Genomic DNA, 15,400 nt, shown 5'->3' with positions numbered 1-15,400 from the left:
TTACGGCCTGGTTGCGACAATTTCAGAAACCAGAGAAGATTATCCAATCGCACAATTAATATACCTATAAAAAGTAAATTTTGTTGTGGTCTGATTGTTTTTAAATTTTCAAACGTAACCTATAAAAATCAACCTGTGGAAATGTCACAACCTCTGATCTGGGATTAGCTTTAGCCTGCTGCATTTGCGTTTTTTGTCAGTGTTGGGGGATAAAAGCTTAAAAATTGACATATGTAATCTGCTCAGAGAACAATAATGGGTCAACTTATCAGATATAAGTCACTGCATTTGATTTGTTTTTTTTCTCCACCATATTTGTGAGAATTATTTCTATATTGGGTGAAAATCTTTTCGATTTACTAATCCATCTTTGTTCTAACCCTCACCTATGGTCACGAAATTTGGGTAGTAGCTGCTCTTTCCCATTGAAAGGAGTCAGCTTTGGTGGTTTAGGCATCTGATTAGGATCTCCTGGTTGCCTCCCTGTAGAGGTTTTCTGGATACTTCCAGCTGGGAGGAGACCCCAGAGTAGTCGCAGAACACAATGGAGGGATTATACATCCCTTCTGGCATGGGAACCCTAGGGATCCCCCAGGAGGAGCTGGAGCGTGTCACTTGGGAGAGGGACGTCTGGGTTTCTCTTCGGTACCTGTTGCCTCCGTGACCCGACCTCGGATAAGCATTTGTTTGCTGGCAAAAGATTTAAGATGCTAACATTCATAGACCACTTTTTTCTAACGGATGCTGCTATTATTTAACGATTAGGGGTGTTATGCAGTGTTGTATCTGTGAGATACTTTCTAACTGGACTGTATTTATGCAGAGAAATATAACGTTGTTTTATTGGTCTTGTTTCCATGTAGTATCTGTCATAGAGGTATGACGAAATGTCTTAAAATTTTTTAATTTGTCTTTGTTTTCTTGGTCAGGTGGCTTTCAAGGTTGCAAAGTACTCGCTCTCTGCAGATCTGAAGTATGCGCTCTTCGCGTATGATGTCAAACCGGTGAGTTTGAAATTAAAGCACAGCTGTATGGAACAAAAACCCCTGAACATCAAGTCATGTAAAAAAAAAAATGAACAAAACTGTAGATATTGATTTGCATCCTTGTAATCCCTCAAGCTTTGATCGCATTGAATGTTGTCAGCCTTTCTTTACGCCTTTTGTTGTATTTCTCCGGCAGGCTGGCATTTGCATTGTGCTCCTGTGTAATACACACAAGCGCTGTCACTCATCTGCAGACACAAACACACTCACATTCACAAGGTCTCAGCCTTTACCTTCGGGTTTGTCGTGTCTTCAGTCATATTCAGGCTTCTGACAACTGATTTTCTGCTTTCAGTCTCTAAAAAGCAAGAAAATTGGAACAAAATTGAAAAGATTTATTTCTCCTCAAAAACGATTTTCCATAGAGTTTTAGATTTGTTCTCAAACTCACGGGTCCTGGTACGTTTTAAAAACACCACGGCAGCTAATAAATGTTCTCAAGTTTGCTATCTAATGATTTTCAGGTCAAAATCATTTCTTGATTTAAGGGACTCTGAGTGGGATTGATGTAAAAAACATGGCTTTATACCTTAAGCCATTTGTGTATGCAGAAAATTCAGTTTCTTCTGTTTTTTTTGTTTTTTTTACACCTTTGATGCCACTTCTCTTTGGCAATTTGAGTAGTTGCCATAGCAATGGAACATCCCAGCAGAATACAATTAACATCACATACTGAGACTTTTAGTTGCTCCCAGTTGACTGTGGTTCAGTCACTGCTCTGCCACATGTGAAGGGAAAGTATTAGTGCAGTTGAGTGAAGACAACAAGCCGAAGGAAAGTATTTGGATACTGAAGTTTTTAAGATCCCAAAGTTTCCATAAACAGTTGATATATTTATATGAATACATGTCGGTTGATATAGAATTATATTTTTATATGTAGTGTTGTCAGACAGTGGGACATAAGGAGTTCTCCAACTGTTAAGTCACAATTGGAGGTAGCAAATTAAGGAAAAGAAATAAAGGTAAAAGCTGTTTTGAACTGTAAATCCTGTAGTTTTGGTTCTTCATACAACTTCAAAGTGGTGTAAGTTTAGAAAAGAAGGAAAGTTACATTGTAGTTATATGAGTTAGCTTTGATGTGGAGGGGTGGTGGTGCAAAACATTTCATAAAACATAAGATTTCAGAACAGACAACAAAAAAAAATCAGAAAACAAAAAACACCAGAAATAAAAAACAAACCAACAAAAAAGACAAAATGTCCAAAAACGCAAAAAAAAAAAAAACATGAATGCCGATTTTTAAAAATTTTTATTTGTATGTTTTCTGTTTCATAGTTGAGCTCTTTATTGTTTTTTTAATGTTGCTTTTGGGTTCCATTGTTGTGTTTTCTAAAATGTTGCCACTATTTGAATCCCTCCTACATTGTGAGACTGTACCATACATACTATTTTAAATCGTAGTATAAATTTGTCCAGTGGATGTACACTCACGCAGTGTGACGTATCCCCTCTGTATCCTTCAGTCAATCAGTGCGTTTACATGAGATAAGAGAAGAAAAAAAAGGGGGATTGTGTTTGACGTGAGCAAAAAATAACCCCTTAAAGGCAGCAGCATAGCACCAAGATCCTATGGCTGATGAATTATTTCCCCAATAAAACAGCCAAGCTAAAATAGTAGTTAACGGTTCATGGAAACGTAGCAACTGTAAAGAGTAAAAATAAATCAACATTTTTTATTTTTATTATCATTATTGGCAAGGGGTGAACCAGAGCTACACCTCCAGCCAGTTAAAGAAAATGGAAACATGGAAATTCATTTGTAACAAGGCCTTGCTGGAGGACCAAGGGGAACCTAGGCTGTCAGAAAAGATTTACACAGGGAGATATACAGAGATATAAACAACTTTTGGTGACAAAAAGATTTCATGGGCCATAATACCAAAGCTTTAAGCCAAACATCAGTCGATTGCTGATGCTGGAGGTCAGTTTCAGTCTTTCCTGTGAGGTTTAATCCATCTAATACAGCATTTCCGTGTGTACAGGTAATATTTGGTCCTTCAGTGCTACTAAAAAAGATGTGCTCCACTATATATCTACATGCCAAGATGATGCCAACATGACGCAAACAGCAGTCATGTTGCATCATGGGAAATGCAGCGATAGCTTGAGGCCTGCCTGTAAGTGGGTTCAAGTGTTCAATTTTGTGAGTTCTGCTTCTTGTGAGTTCCTCTCAGTTTGTGGAGGTTCAATACAAGCGGGTGTTGAGTTGTTATCGATGTCTGAAATTTTTAATTTATGAGTAATTTCGCCTTTTGGCTGAACTGGTTGTAGAATCTAACTTTCAGCTGCTTTCTGGATCTCAAGTTCAATCCCTCTTGTTTTCTTTAGCCAGAGAGTGTGACGGTGGAACACGGTATCGGTAATGGATCAATGTTTGCTTTTATATGATGGGCTGAACTCTCATTGCAGGTGTACAGATATTCATACACGGCCTCTTACATCGTCTACGACATCTACACGAGGTAAGCCAAGCTGAGCTTTCCCATCGCCGCTCGCTCTCCGATGCTTTCACATGGGTGTCTTCGAAAACAGATGGTGGCTGATATGTGTGTGTGTTTGTCAGGGAAGTGTGGGAGCTCAACCCTCCAGAGGTTCAGAACGCCGTGCTCCAACATGCAGCCTGGGGAAGACAAGGACAGCAGCTGGTAGGGCTGATCCTTTCTCTCATTTTCTTTTTCTCACCTCACTTCCTTTTATAAATCCACGCTGCCTCGTCGGTCCAGAGGGATCTGCTCCAATGATGTGTTTCTCTGTGATACAATATACCCTCTATTTACATTCATACTTTGCACCATCTACTTGTTTATATGTTTGCTGCCTCTTCATTTCCCCTTTATATTACAAGGCTGGTTCTTCTGATGAATAAATCGAGCCAAGAAAGTTTAGGCGATTTATCAGTTCCTTCCGTTGATAATTCAGAGAAAACATCTGAATATACGTTTTCCGGTTGCCTCCGATCACTTACGGGGTAAGTGACTGTAAAATTCAGCACTTTATGACACAAGCAAGCCATTTTTAATGGCTCAGCCGCGAACATTTGAATATTCAGCATTTATGTAAAATTGCGTGCATCTATAACAGCAATGAAAAGGGCTTTGTGACAACTCCATCAGTGTAAAAACCGCAAATTTAGAGTAAAATTCGATATCGGTGTAATAATGATAAAATGTAATGGAATTCTAGATCTACAGAAGGAGGATGCTGCATTCTGGGGGTTAGATGTGAAGTAAGAATGGAATAATAAAAGAAGATGGAGGCAATGATATGTGTTCGATTTGCATCCCGTTATGGATCTGCAATGTGAAGTGAACTAAGTAAGCTGATATGCAAAATACATAAATGGCGGCTGAAAGTTGGGAGGGATCTTTAAGGTCCTGCTCAGACGTGTGTCCTGGGTGATTCGATCAGAAGTGGACAACTCAAAATACGTGGGTACGCGCTCAGGAAAGGATGCGTTCAGATCTGATCACATTCAGAGTTTGGTCTGGGACGTACTTACCCACTTTTCTTAAGCAGTCTGAATACAAATGTCCCTAATGACCTGCAGCGACTCCACACAACAACAGTGAACAAAGCAGCCGTGAGCACAGCTCCGAAAGCTCTGGATATCTCCCGTCGGCTACGGGAATCGTCTTTTAAACAGATCTTTTCCCAAAACAAGCTTGTTTACCAATGGCTCATAGATACGAATGGGTGCTTTCTTGCAGTGCACAGTCCTGTAGGCGACTCTCGTGTCTTAAGTGATGTGTCGACTAAAAGCCAAGAAGGCGGGTTGGTTGTTGAAATCACTGAATTACAGAATGTTCACATGCCAACCCGTCGCAGATGTTGGCTCCTTTGAAAAGGTGCAATAGTGATCTTCGGGAATATGTTGAGGAAACATTTTTTGGGGGGCTCAACTGGATCATTGGGACAAAGACTTGTTTTTGATGTGCAAATCATTTTTAGTGGATTACGGGGAGCGTTAAGGTGAGCTGCCGAGTGGTCTCTCACCACAAGTTCACAGCAGGTACGAGCACGCCCAGCCGTCCACTTGTAACCTGCAAGATATGACTGCAGGACAAAAGGAATTCCAGGGCTGGGGATATTGCTGAAAGGCAGAACGTGTTTGCGTTTGCAAATGCAAATATTAAAAATACAGATGGAAGCTGGAGTGCAAACATCGAACGGTGAACTGAACCAGTAGGTCTGCTATGACAAATCAAAGCTCTCAGAGAGACTCAAAGAGTGAAAGAAATCAAGTGGACAAACAAAAGTAAATTTGCATCCATCTGCTTCCATCCCCTTCTCTCGTTTTAGATCTACATCTTTGAGAACAACATCTACTACCAGTCCGATGTGAGGAGCAACTCTCTGAGAATCACCTCCTCTGGGATGGAAGGAGTCATCTTCAACGGGCTCGCTGACTGGTTGTATGAAGGTGTGTGATGAGACAACTGCTAGTCTGATCCGCTTTCCTTTCCAGGTATTCGGTCTTTAAATAAGCAGAGGCATGACACCGTTTCTAAAGCTATAGGTGGGATGGAAGAGTGTAAACGCATGCCACCGAAACAAAAAGCTGTTCCGATTGGGAAGATCTTCGTCAGAGTCTTTGCCATTCATTGAGATTCCAGAAAATGAGCAAAGAAACGCGGGATCTTTGACACAGTTTGAGGTTTCACTGTGGACGCTCAGTTTTTCACAGATTTGTCTGTGGCATTAAGAAAGCGGCAGAATAGACCAGACAAACTCACCAGACTGGCAATGAAAAGTCAACAACAAGCCTGTACGATCCATTAAGTCGATGCGTAAATAAAAGTTTGCACAGAGTGGAGCGCAAACACAGTCTGACAGAGAGGAGGGACAGTACACAGTCATTTCTCAGAGATTTACGCAGAGCTGTGCATTTTGACTTTTTGATTTGCTTTAGCCTCACGTTTGGCTGGTATTCCTACTGAGATTTGGCATAATATTTAGACACCTGTAGTGGCAGATTTCAAGAAAAAGAGAAAAACCAACAAGTACGCATCAAAGGACTGGGCTGTGGGTGGAGAAAATCAGCACATTATAAGCAGAAAAAGGGGAATAAATTAAGCGTTCGGGTCAGGAAATGGTTCACAGGTGTTTTGTCTCATCAGAGGAGATCCTACACTCGCACCTGGCCCATTGGTGGTCACCTGACGGAGAGCGACTGGCTTTCCTCACCATCAACGACACTCTGGTGCCCAACATGGCTCTGCCCCAGTTCACTGGCAGCACCTACCCCCGAGGAGTACAGTACCCATATCCCATGGTAAGGCTGCCACGTGGGAATATGCTCTTTCCAGTTTATACTTGAAAACACACTTCCTGTCCAAAAACAAAACAAAAAAAAAAAATCATACAATTGATATGACTGATGTTTTGTTGGACTGCCTTTAGTGGCATAATAAGGCGAATATGTGCCTTATTATGGCACAAATTTGCCCTGACATGGTTTCGTTACATTAACGCAATGTAAAAATATTTAGTTACATCCAGGGTTGCGTTTATTTTCGCCCAAGATTTTCGACAGATGGTGGGAGAGTCAGACCGGCAAAGACTCTCAGTGGAGTTGAAAACGACGTCTCGTGTTCCCTGAATTGCTTTCGCAATTTGAGGCCAGTTACTCCTGGCATCGTCATCCTGGAATATGCCCGTGCCAAACTAATCAAATTAAACCTTGAAGAAAAAAACCTGGTAATTCGGTTTATTAAAAGGTAGTCAGCTGACCAAATTGTTTTGGGTGCACAGTGCACTTAAGGCAACACAGCTGTTTAGTCCCTTAACCCTCCCTTAAAATCTCATCACACTGTGTGTGGAAATGCTCTTACGGTCACAATTGAACATTGCCTTGAGTCCCACTGTTATGTTTTAAATGAAATAACTTTAGAAAACTTGTTCTCATATTGAACATATTTATTACAGCCGTACTTTTTCCAATATGAGCATCTTACCAATGGGATTTCTTTTTGGTTTTGCTTTGGTCAGGAATTGTACAAAGGATATTAACTTTGTAAAGTTGTGTCAATCTTCAAGCCTCCCAGTTTGGCCTTTGCTTCGACGGCACTGTGAAATCCAACACAAAAGTTCAAACTTCTCGGACACCGATTTCTGTGCCAGGAAATCCTACAGGATAACAAACTGTTGGCCTGAACATCGAGGAAAACTGAACTAAACTGCAATGTTGCATTTTCTCATGAAAAACACAATTGGCTAACATTGAATTGAATTCCAGGTAGATGTGCGGTGTACAAAATGCACCTTTTTTAACCACATTTCTTTTCGAAATTTAAATTTGGTCCATAAAGTTGCTGAACATAAAGGATAATACCGCATACCCTACATAACATAGTGATTAAATGAGACGGTGTTCAGTCAGAGGCTTCTTCAGCTCTGATACAGGAGGCGCAGTGTCTATATCTATCTATAATGACAAATGGTTCATTACCTTTACTCATTTTCAACTTCAAAAATTTCATTTTTTTCTTGATCTTTTTTTCACTTGTAAACAAACTTTGTGTGCCATTGAAATTAAACCTTTCTGCTTTTAGTCCACTTTTCTTTAAATGTCTACAGAATTTCTGCAAGTAGTGACAAATATTGCTGTAACAAAACATTTTTTTTGCAATTAAATAAAAAAAAAAAACACACACACACACACTTTTTAGTGTGTTTTTTTTTTTTAATTGGCCCAGAGCCAATTTATGTAATAATTCAGATCATCTGTCATTTCCTTTATGTAATTAAAGCTGTCTCGTGAATCTCATTTGCATCCGTCCCTTCAGGTTGGTCAGAAAAACCCTGCAGTCAAGCTGTCAGTTGTCAACCTGTTTGGTGCAACACACACTCAGGAGCTGCAGCTTCCAGAACAGCTCAGGTGATTACACACACACACACGCACACACACACACAGACACAGATATATCCTTATGGTACAGGAACACAAAGGCACACAATCCTCAATCTGACTCTCCCATTTGGTCATCTGCAGGGATTTCTACGTAACCATGGTGAAGTGGATCAGTATCACACACCTCGCAGTGCGGTGGCTCAACAGGCCCCAGAATGCTTCTCTGCTGACAGTGTGTGACACCACCATCGGAGTCTGTCTCAAGGTGGGTGCTGCAGGTTTTCTCGTCTGATCTGGATCATTTGTAACTCAGATGTTGTTTATGATCTATAAGTTTGGTGATCATACAATTTCTTTCTCGATTTACACACAGTTGGAGACACTGAGGAGAGTGGTTAAAATTCATGTTTTAACAGTGTTTTGCTGCCCAAGTCTTCACATTGACATATCATGGGGAAGTTTCTTTTTATTTGAGTTGTTTTTAGTGGCTGCCAGTTAGATTGGGTGAAATCCACTAAGTAGAATTTCACAGAACTGGGGTAGAAGACTAGATCGTGGGCAAACACAGGAACCCCCGTTAGATTTCGGTGCAGATTCGGATAACAGATTAAATTTGTAGGACCACAGCCCCGACATGGTGTGTCTTAGGGATCTCGAACCTGAGCAAATCTCGTACAGGAGTCTGTTATTTTTTTTTACTCGAGTTACTTTAGTTTTCCGTTAATTAATTGGAGTGTCATAAAATAAATGAATGGGAAACAAAGGGAGAGCAATCAAAGAATGAATACAGTATGTGGGGAAATATAACAGATAATGTGATTATTTCTGTATAGTTAAAAAAAATTGAGAAATACAATACTGTGCTAAGGTCTTGACCCACCCTTTATTTCTTTTTTTTTCCTTCTAAACAGTCTTTCAGTCAGATTTTCTTATAGTTGTTTAAAATGGTCTTGAGCAATAGTTCACCAGGCTTTCTGAAGGTCTTTCTTTGCACATTGGCTGCATTTTTCACTCATTTTCAATTCATTCCTTCTACTGGAGCGTTTTCAGAGTAACGTCTTTGGTTGTTTGTCAAGCCTTTTTAACACACTGACCTATCAATCATTCAAGCACAATAAAATGCACCCAACTCTGAACAGCCTTCTGGATAGAGACCATATTTATTCCCATTTTCAAGCTGCAAGCCATTGAAAATATAAAACACATAATATCTTTTAACAAACAAGTTGATTCCCAAAGAGCTATTGGCTAAAAGCATGATGAACAGTATGTCCTTGAATAATTGAAGTGCTGCAGGCCTAAAAATACGGAGCCATTTCAGGGTCATAATGTTAGTCCGTTTTGAAACTATTTGAAATTGAAAAGGTTTTAAAATTGAAACTCCGGTTTTGAACTTGAAATTTGAAGATCAGAAAATTGTTTTGAAAATAAACAGAAGTGCAAATTTTATCTCTTCAGATTTTTAAATTTTTTTTAATTCAAGACAGTTTTGTCTATAAATTACCAAGGAATCACACAGTCATCTTTACCTTAATATAATTTAACTTGGGCCTCATCACACACTCACGCTGCTATAGTTACAGACCTTATAGACCTATTTTTTTCCTTTTGCTTGTGTCTGAATAACGTTTGTAAGAATGCTAAAGGCTGGATTTTCCTGCTCTCTCACCCAGAGACACGAGGACTCCTCAGAGACATGGCTCTCCAGGCAGGTAAATCTGAACACACGCATCTCTCGGCACGGTGCTCGACAACCATGAGGTTGTGAGATTAACCAACATAAAACGATCTGAACGTCTGAAATAAAACAGTGGATACTATAAGACAGTGACAAGTCTCAGCTTTACTTGCAGCAGGTTTTACGTTAGAAAGGATAAAGCACCCAAAAGGCAAGGGTTTTAAAGACAGCAGTGGGGGGCTTATGATTGAATTCCTTCCTTGAATGTGTCTGATTTAAAGCAGTTCTGCTCATGTTTGGTTGCTGTTTATGGAAGCAAACCTTATAAAAGTCATTTTAAATGCCTTATTTGTTGTTTTTTACTTGTGTTTTTTATTTTATTTTGAAGAGAGATCAAGTGAAAGGATAGAAAAAAGTGTCTGAAATATATATCTATATATATACACAATCATGACAGTTGAGCAGTGAGATGAATGATGAAGAAGACAGAATAGGACTCCTGGGAGTCGAGACGCTGATGGCGGATCAGCAGATTTAGGAGGTGGCTGAGACTTCAGATGAGGCGACACGAAGAGGAGGAGGATTGTGTGAAGAACGACAGAACAGAGATGAGATTCACAGAACAGGGATCAGGCTGATTTTCTCAAACAAAAGCAGGCGAGATGATCGTTGGACCAGGGTAGCGACGCCAAAGTTAAGAAAGTTTGACGGCGTGGGAAAACAGAAGTGATGAAGAGTAGGAGCAGGTACAAAACTCATCATCCACTTTTTGAGCTCATCACTGAGCATGCAGGTAAACATTGCGTACAAGAGATCCTGCGCGCTAAGGTTTAGCCCAATTCTGCGATAAATGAGCTCATCAGTTGTCCTAAAGTTGCATCCAAATCAGCGGTAGGGCTGGGGGTTGAAATGTAGAAATGCGATGAGCCCACTCAAATAAAGCTGAGCCTCTGCTCTCTGATGAAAAATCCATTATTTTATTCCAGATAGAATGTGGCAAGGCACTGAGGCACATGCACCCACGTAGCTACTTACTGCTTGGACTGTGTGTTCCTCTGGTGCAGCAGAGAGCGTTCATGCATAAAGTGTGTCACCTCTGAGTTGTACGTTTCTCACCCGCAGAGGCAGGAGCCGCTGTTCTCCGAGGACAGGAGCAGGTTTTTCCTCACTCTGCCCATCAAACAGGGAGGTCAGGGAGATTTCCACCACATCACCATGTTCACCAAGAAGGTGACTGGAAAAGGATTTTCTCTCTGCTTTTGCTCCACACATCTTCATGTCTGATTTGTGTCTTCCCACAGCAGAATATACCCATCTAATAAGTCTCCAAGGCGCGGCAGGATTTATTTCTCCAAGGGAAGAGGGGTGATTTTATCATTGGGAGCACCGAGCGGTGCTTTTAATCCCCTCCAGGAAGTCGCTGCCATTACCTGCTGCTTTCTAAGAAATCACAACTTCTACTGTAATTTGAATTAAATCTCTTGGGGAGGGGAAGGTCCATGTTTTGTCACCCAATTCTGCTACTGCAGGTGTTTCTAGGCTCAGTTAACATCAGATTAAATTCTTATTCGCATGTTTTTTTTTGGAAGTATAACAAGTTGAAATGTTTTGTCAAATTACAAAACAGAAATTAGCATTTATACATTTAATATTTGACTTATTTTTGTATGCAAACAAACTGAAGAAGAACACCAATTCAATTCAGATCAATAATGCTTTTTTTAATCCCTGAAAGGAAATTATATTGCCGCAGCATCAGAGAAGAAAATGAATAGAAAATCAGCTGAGGCAGGGCAAAGAGGGTTAGTGGTGGAAATCCTTAGAGATCGCCGTGAACGGAGTGGGGTGTTGTTTTTGCGGCTTGGCAACAATTTGGCTTATGATGTCACACAGCATCACCAGGTAAGACAGGTGAAGTCTCAGTCGATAGCAAATAACATGCTGAGACGCTCCTTCAGAGTGATGTAGCCGGGATTACGCCATCTGTTGCTAACACGCACTTCATTCCCTCTTCCTTCACTGTTACATCTCTGTCTGCAGTGTCAGTCTGCCCGTATAGTCCTGAGCTGAGTAGAGAGGTTTTGGAGTTGTTCCTGCAGCCATGTCTAAGTAAAAAAACAAACGAAAAGAATGACATTCCTGATGTCTCTGCTGACGGTCAAGGGAAGAACGGTTTAAACTTCCTCCTCCTTTTTCTCGGTTTCATTACTGCTCTGTACCCGAGAAGTCTCCTCCTCAACTAACCTGGATTTGGGGTCTTATTTCAGGCATTACTTGGGATTGGAAAGCTCAGTCAGACTCTCCTACATCCATTAAAAAAAATAGCCAGTTACCGGTAGAAATCATTCCAGCCGCAAAGCATCAGAACCAGCATAGAAAAAGAAAAACAAGCTTTGAAAGTCTCTAAAAGATGCAAAGAAAGACATCATGTGTCCAGAGCTACTGCAGCAGGCTTCCATGACTGGAACTGCTAATGCCGGTCTTTCCTATAGGTGAGTATAAGTAGTGGCCTCAGGCTACTGTGGAGGTGCCGTTCTTTCAGGTTAGATTCATCTCGGCTGGTGTTTTTTTTCTCCTCTTTTATCTATGTTCTCCTGGCAGTGGAAACAAATATGAGCCAAATAATTTAACAAGCTATTTGTTTCTATTTACTTTATTTTTTTCTTTTAATTCATTTTAATTTGTTCATTTTGCTGCCACACCCTATACAAGACAGCTTGGTCTTGAGGAAAAGAATTCTTTTTTTTTTTATTTAATAGTAAGTTGATTCTTTTTTGCAAATGATTTCAAAAGGACCATATATTTACGGTGTTGTTTTTTTCAGTTCATTTCATGATGTGCACTGAACAATCAACAATTCTGGGTTATTCTTTCTGCAGGTGCAGCTTGCACTTCTCTTCTCTACCATTTGAAATTTGCTTTTGAAACACAAGGATCCCTTTCTAAAAACTCACAAAGAGACAACTGTTTCATTTAAAACTTGACTTTAAATGATTTAATGTTGATTTCTGTACATACATGCTTTTTTAATTTTTGTTTTACTTGGTTATGGTTGCTACAACCAATATTAGGGGGCTTTATACATTTGAATTGATCTAAATTTGAATACATGAATTTCTCTCCAAATCTCAATGTCAGTGGTGATCTGGTTATGTATGTACTTACTTTAAACCTTCTCCCCTGTTATGTCTAATTACTGGTTGCGTCATTTTGTTTACATCAACCTGTATTGTGCCATTTACTGATATATGTTGACACCAGTTTTGGATTTCTATGGAGTTCATCCTTGGCAGACAGGCGCTCCAGTTAACGTCTTTCTCTTATGGACAATCCAGTCAGCTTTGTGAGAGTTTCCTTAACGTCAGGTTAACGAGATCACGATCCCAAGAAACTTCATGCCGTCTGCTTGTTGTAAAGAATTAACAAGGATGTATGCTGAGGAGGTTAGCCCAGACGCTCTCAGCATCGGTTCCACCAGACTGATACGAAAGCGCTTTCTCACACTTTTGATCCTCTCCCGACTGGCTTCGGCAGGAGTTTGTTTTCACTGAGTTTATCCACTCCGTCGATCTGATTGTTTGAAGCTGACTTGTGAAAGAAGATACATAAAAGATTCATCCAATTACCTGCCAAGAATTTCTTTTTTCTTTTTTAAACACGCCTTACATTTTGCTGATGGATAATCTTTTGGTTGATCCAAAATACTACAGCTGGAGCACTGACTTCACTTCATTTTATTTGATTACCCTTACAACCCCCACATAAACCCCGAGTTCACAAACTGCAGGCTTATTTTTGGTTCCTGGTCTTTCCAGGTTCAGTTTTCCAGCTCCTCTCCAGTGGAACCGGCTTCTAGTCTGGGTACGAAACACTGACAAGGCACTGAGCTTCAATCGTAACTTTTTGACAAAAGCTTTTATTCAGCTCACTGGACTTTTTGTGTAGTTTTTACACATTTTTTTCTTTTAGTTGAATGAGTATATTTAAGGGAAATTAGTACAACTGAAACATACAAAATATAATATTTCTTGATGTCAATTGTATGACTATTCTCACTCAGCTTCTGCGATCAAATGAAACGCATTTAAAACTGTCGATCATGTTGAAGAACCTCCTGGATTCAGCATGGATTTGTCTTCGGTGCTGTATGGATGGGATAGGCATACATTTTAATGTTGAAGCACTGTGGCTACTCTCTTAAAATGCCTTCATTTTCATTGGAATTTTCCATGAACAAGTCATCCAAATTAAGGCCTTTTAGACTGTAAACAAACCCCAAGACACTCTATTTTAAACACTTTGGGTTTTTTTGTGTTAAACTTAACTGAAAAAATTACGATTCTTTACCGTTGTTTTTTGATTCCTTATCGAAACAGGCTAGGATTATTGATCCACTCTCCACTTTCTCCATGCTTATCTCTGTCACCATCTACGGTCCTTTTCACACAGAGATTGCGCTTTATTTCCCACACAAAATTGAAAGGAAACACCTTTCCTGGTTAACGCCGATCAAAGACGAGCAGTAAAGCGCCCTCTGCTGTCAATAATCTGGAACAACAGTCTGTTAATACAGTTAATACAGTTTACCAATTTAAAAAAAGAAAATTGTCAGGCAACAGAGATGATAACTGAATGATCTTTCTTACAGTTACGAAGTGACCAGGATGAAGTTCGCCACTTAACATCGGGAGGCTGGGAGGTGACAAGAATCGTAGCTTACGATGAAAACAGACAGATCATGTAAGGGTCCGTTCGTCTATTCCCCACAAATACAAACAAAAGGAAAATACTTAGAGAAAATTGTCCAGCCACCTCTCTTTTGCTGTAAAAACACTTTAGAATAAGTCGCGAGTTGATATAATTATATATTATATGGTCACAATATAAAAAAGGTAAAACAGTTCTGGGAAATGGTTTGCTCAATTCAAATCAGTCATACAAGAAACACATTGGCAGCTGTTCTGCTCTTTCTTGCCCTTAGTTTTGCTTTTTGGCAAACCTGTAAAGGGCTGCATGTGTTGATTCAAGACACTTTTCATAAGATGAATGAGTCCATGAAGGCGAGAGCTTGTTAATGTCAGCGTGGGAAGATACAATTCTTCAAATATTACGTTTTGAAAATACAGCTGAAGGTGAATGATAGAGGAGGAGAAATGCTTCTAATAGAAAATACTTTATTAACCGATTCTCTAGGCTTAAACGTAAATGCTTTGTGGTTACTGCAAATGATCAAAAATATTTTTTCCAAATAAAGAGATTATGACTGCAGTTGATTGTAGTTCCGCTCTGTTCTGTTGGAGGACAGCTGCATAAATCTACATTTATTGTTGGCAGCCACAGAAACGCAGTGATGAGTGCAGACAGATCTACAATGGCTACACGACCTTGTCCTACTTTAGCTATTCTGCTTTCCCTCTCACAGATACTTTTTGAGCACGGAGGATGCTGCACAACAAAGACATTTATACAGGTGAAACGCACTCGCACACGCTCAGTTCTACTCATCACTCTCCTGCTCTGTGTCATCGCTGATCAGTGTGCAAGAGGCTCCTCTGGGTTTTCTTGCTCAGCTTACGTTTATTTTTCCACAGAGTGTCGACCCTCGGCATGTTTCCACGGCGATGTCTCACCTGTGGCCTGAAGGAGGACTGTACTTTCTTCGACGCAGACATCAGTCCTGATGTGCAGCACGCCATCCTGCGCTGTCAAGGTTAGCCTGCGAACACGCCGACTTAGGCCCAGTCTCATGGCTGTATATCGCAGGGATAAGATGCCCCTTTTTTTTGAGGATCAATGAGTTGTGGTCATTGAGCCATCTTGACAC

The 15,400-nt window shown here is 40.2% G+C and overlaps 1 protein-coding gene across 2 annotated transcripts in view; it reads left to right on the top strand.

Moving 5' to 3' along the window:
* The window catches only part of LOC140299862 (inactive dipeptidyl peptidase 10-like), a 90,334-nt gene that overhangs the window by 57,378 nt on the left and 17,556 nt on the right, over nucleotides 1-15,400 (top strand). For both annotated transcript variants that reach the window (XM_072379756.1, XM_072379757.1), the window contains exons 5-16: nucleotides 930-1,004; nucleotides 3,458-3,510; nucleotides 3,612-3,693; nucleotides 5,348-5,468; nucleotides 6,166-6,320; nucleotides 7,834-7,925; nucleotides 8,040-8,163; nucleotides 9,572-9,610; nucleotides 10,699-10,806; nucleotides 14,225-14,316; nucleotides 14,999-15,046; nucleotides 15,168-15,286. In XM_072379756.1, the coding sequence (XP_072235857.1) occupies nucleotides 930-1,004; nucleotides 3,458-3,510; nucleotides 3,612-3,693; nucleotides 5,348-5,468; nucleotides 6,166-6,320; nucleotides 7,834-7,925; nucleotides 8,040-8,163; nucleotides 9,572-9,610; nucleotides 10,699-10,806; nucleotides 14,225-14,316; nucleotides 14,999-15,046; nucleotides 15,168-15,286 (1,108 nt within the window). The remainder of the gene's footprint in view (nucleotides 1-929; nucleotides 1,005-3,457; nucleotides 3,511-3,611; nucleotides 3,694-5,347; nucleotides 5,469-6,165; nucleotides 6,321-7,833; nucleotides 7,926-8,039; nucleotides 8,164-9,571; nucleotides 9,611-10,698; nucleotides 10,807-14,224; nucleotides 14,317-14,998; nucleotides 15,047-15,167; nucleotides 15,287-15,400) is intronic.

This window comes from Leuresthes tenuis, unplaced genomic scaffold (assembly GCF_036924035.1).
Source record: "Leuresthes tenuis unplaced genomic scaffold, fLeuTen1.0.hap1 SCAF_1, whole genome shotgun sequence".
Classification (NCBI taxonomy): Eukaryota; Metazoa; Chordata; class Actinopteri; order Atheriniformes; family Atherinopsidae; genus Leuresthes; species Leuresthes tenuis.
This window is presented reverse-complemented; position numbering and strand designations above follow the sequence as displayed.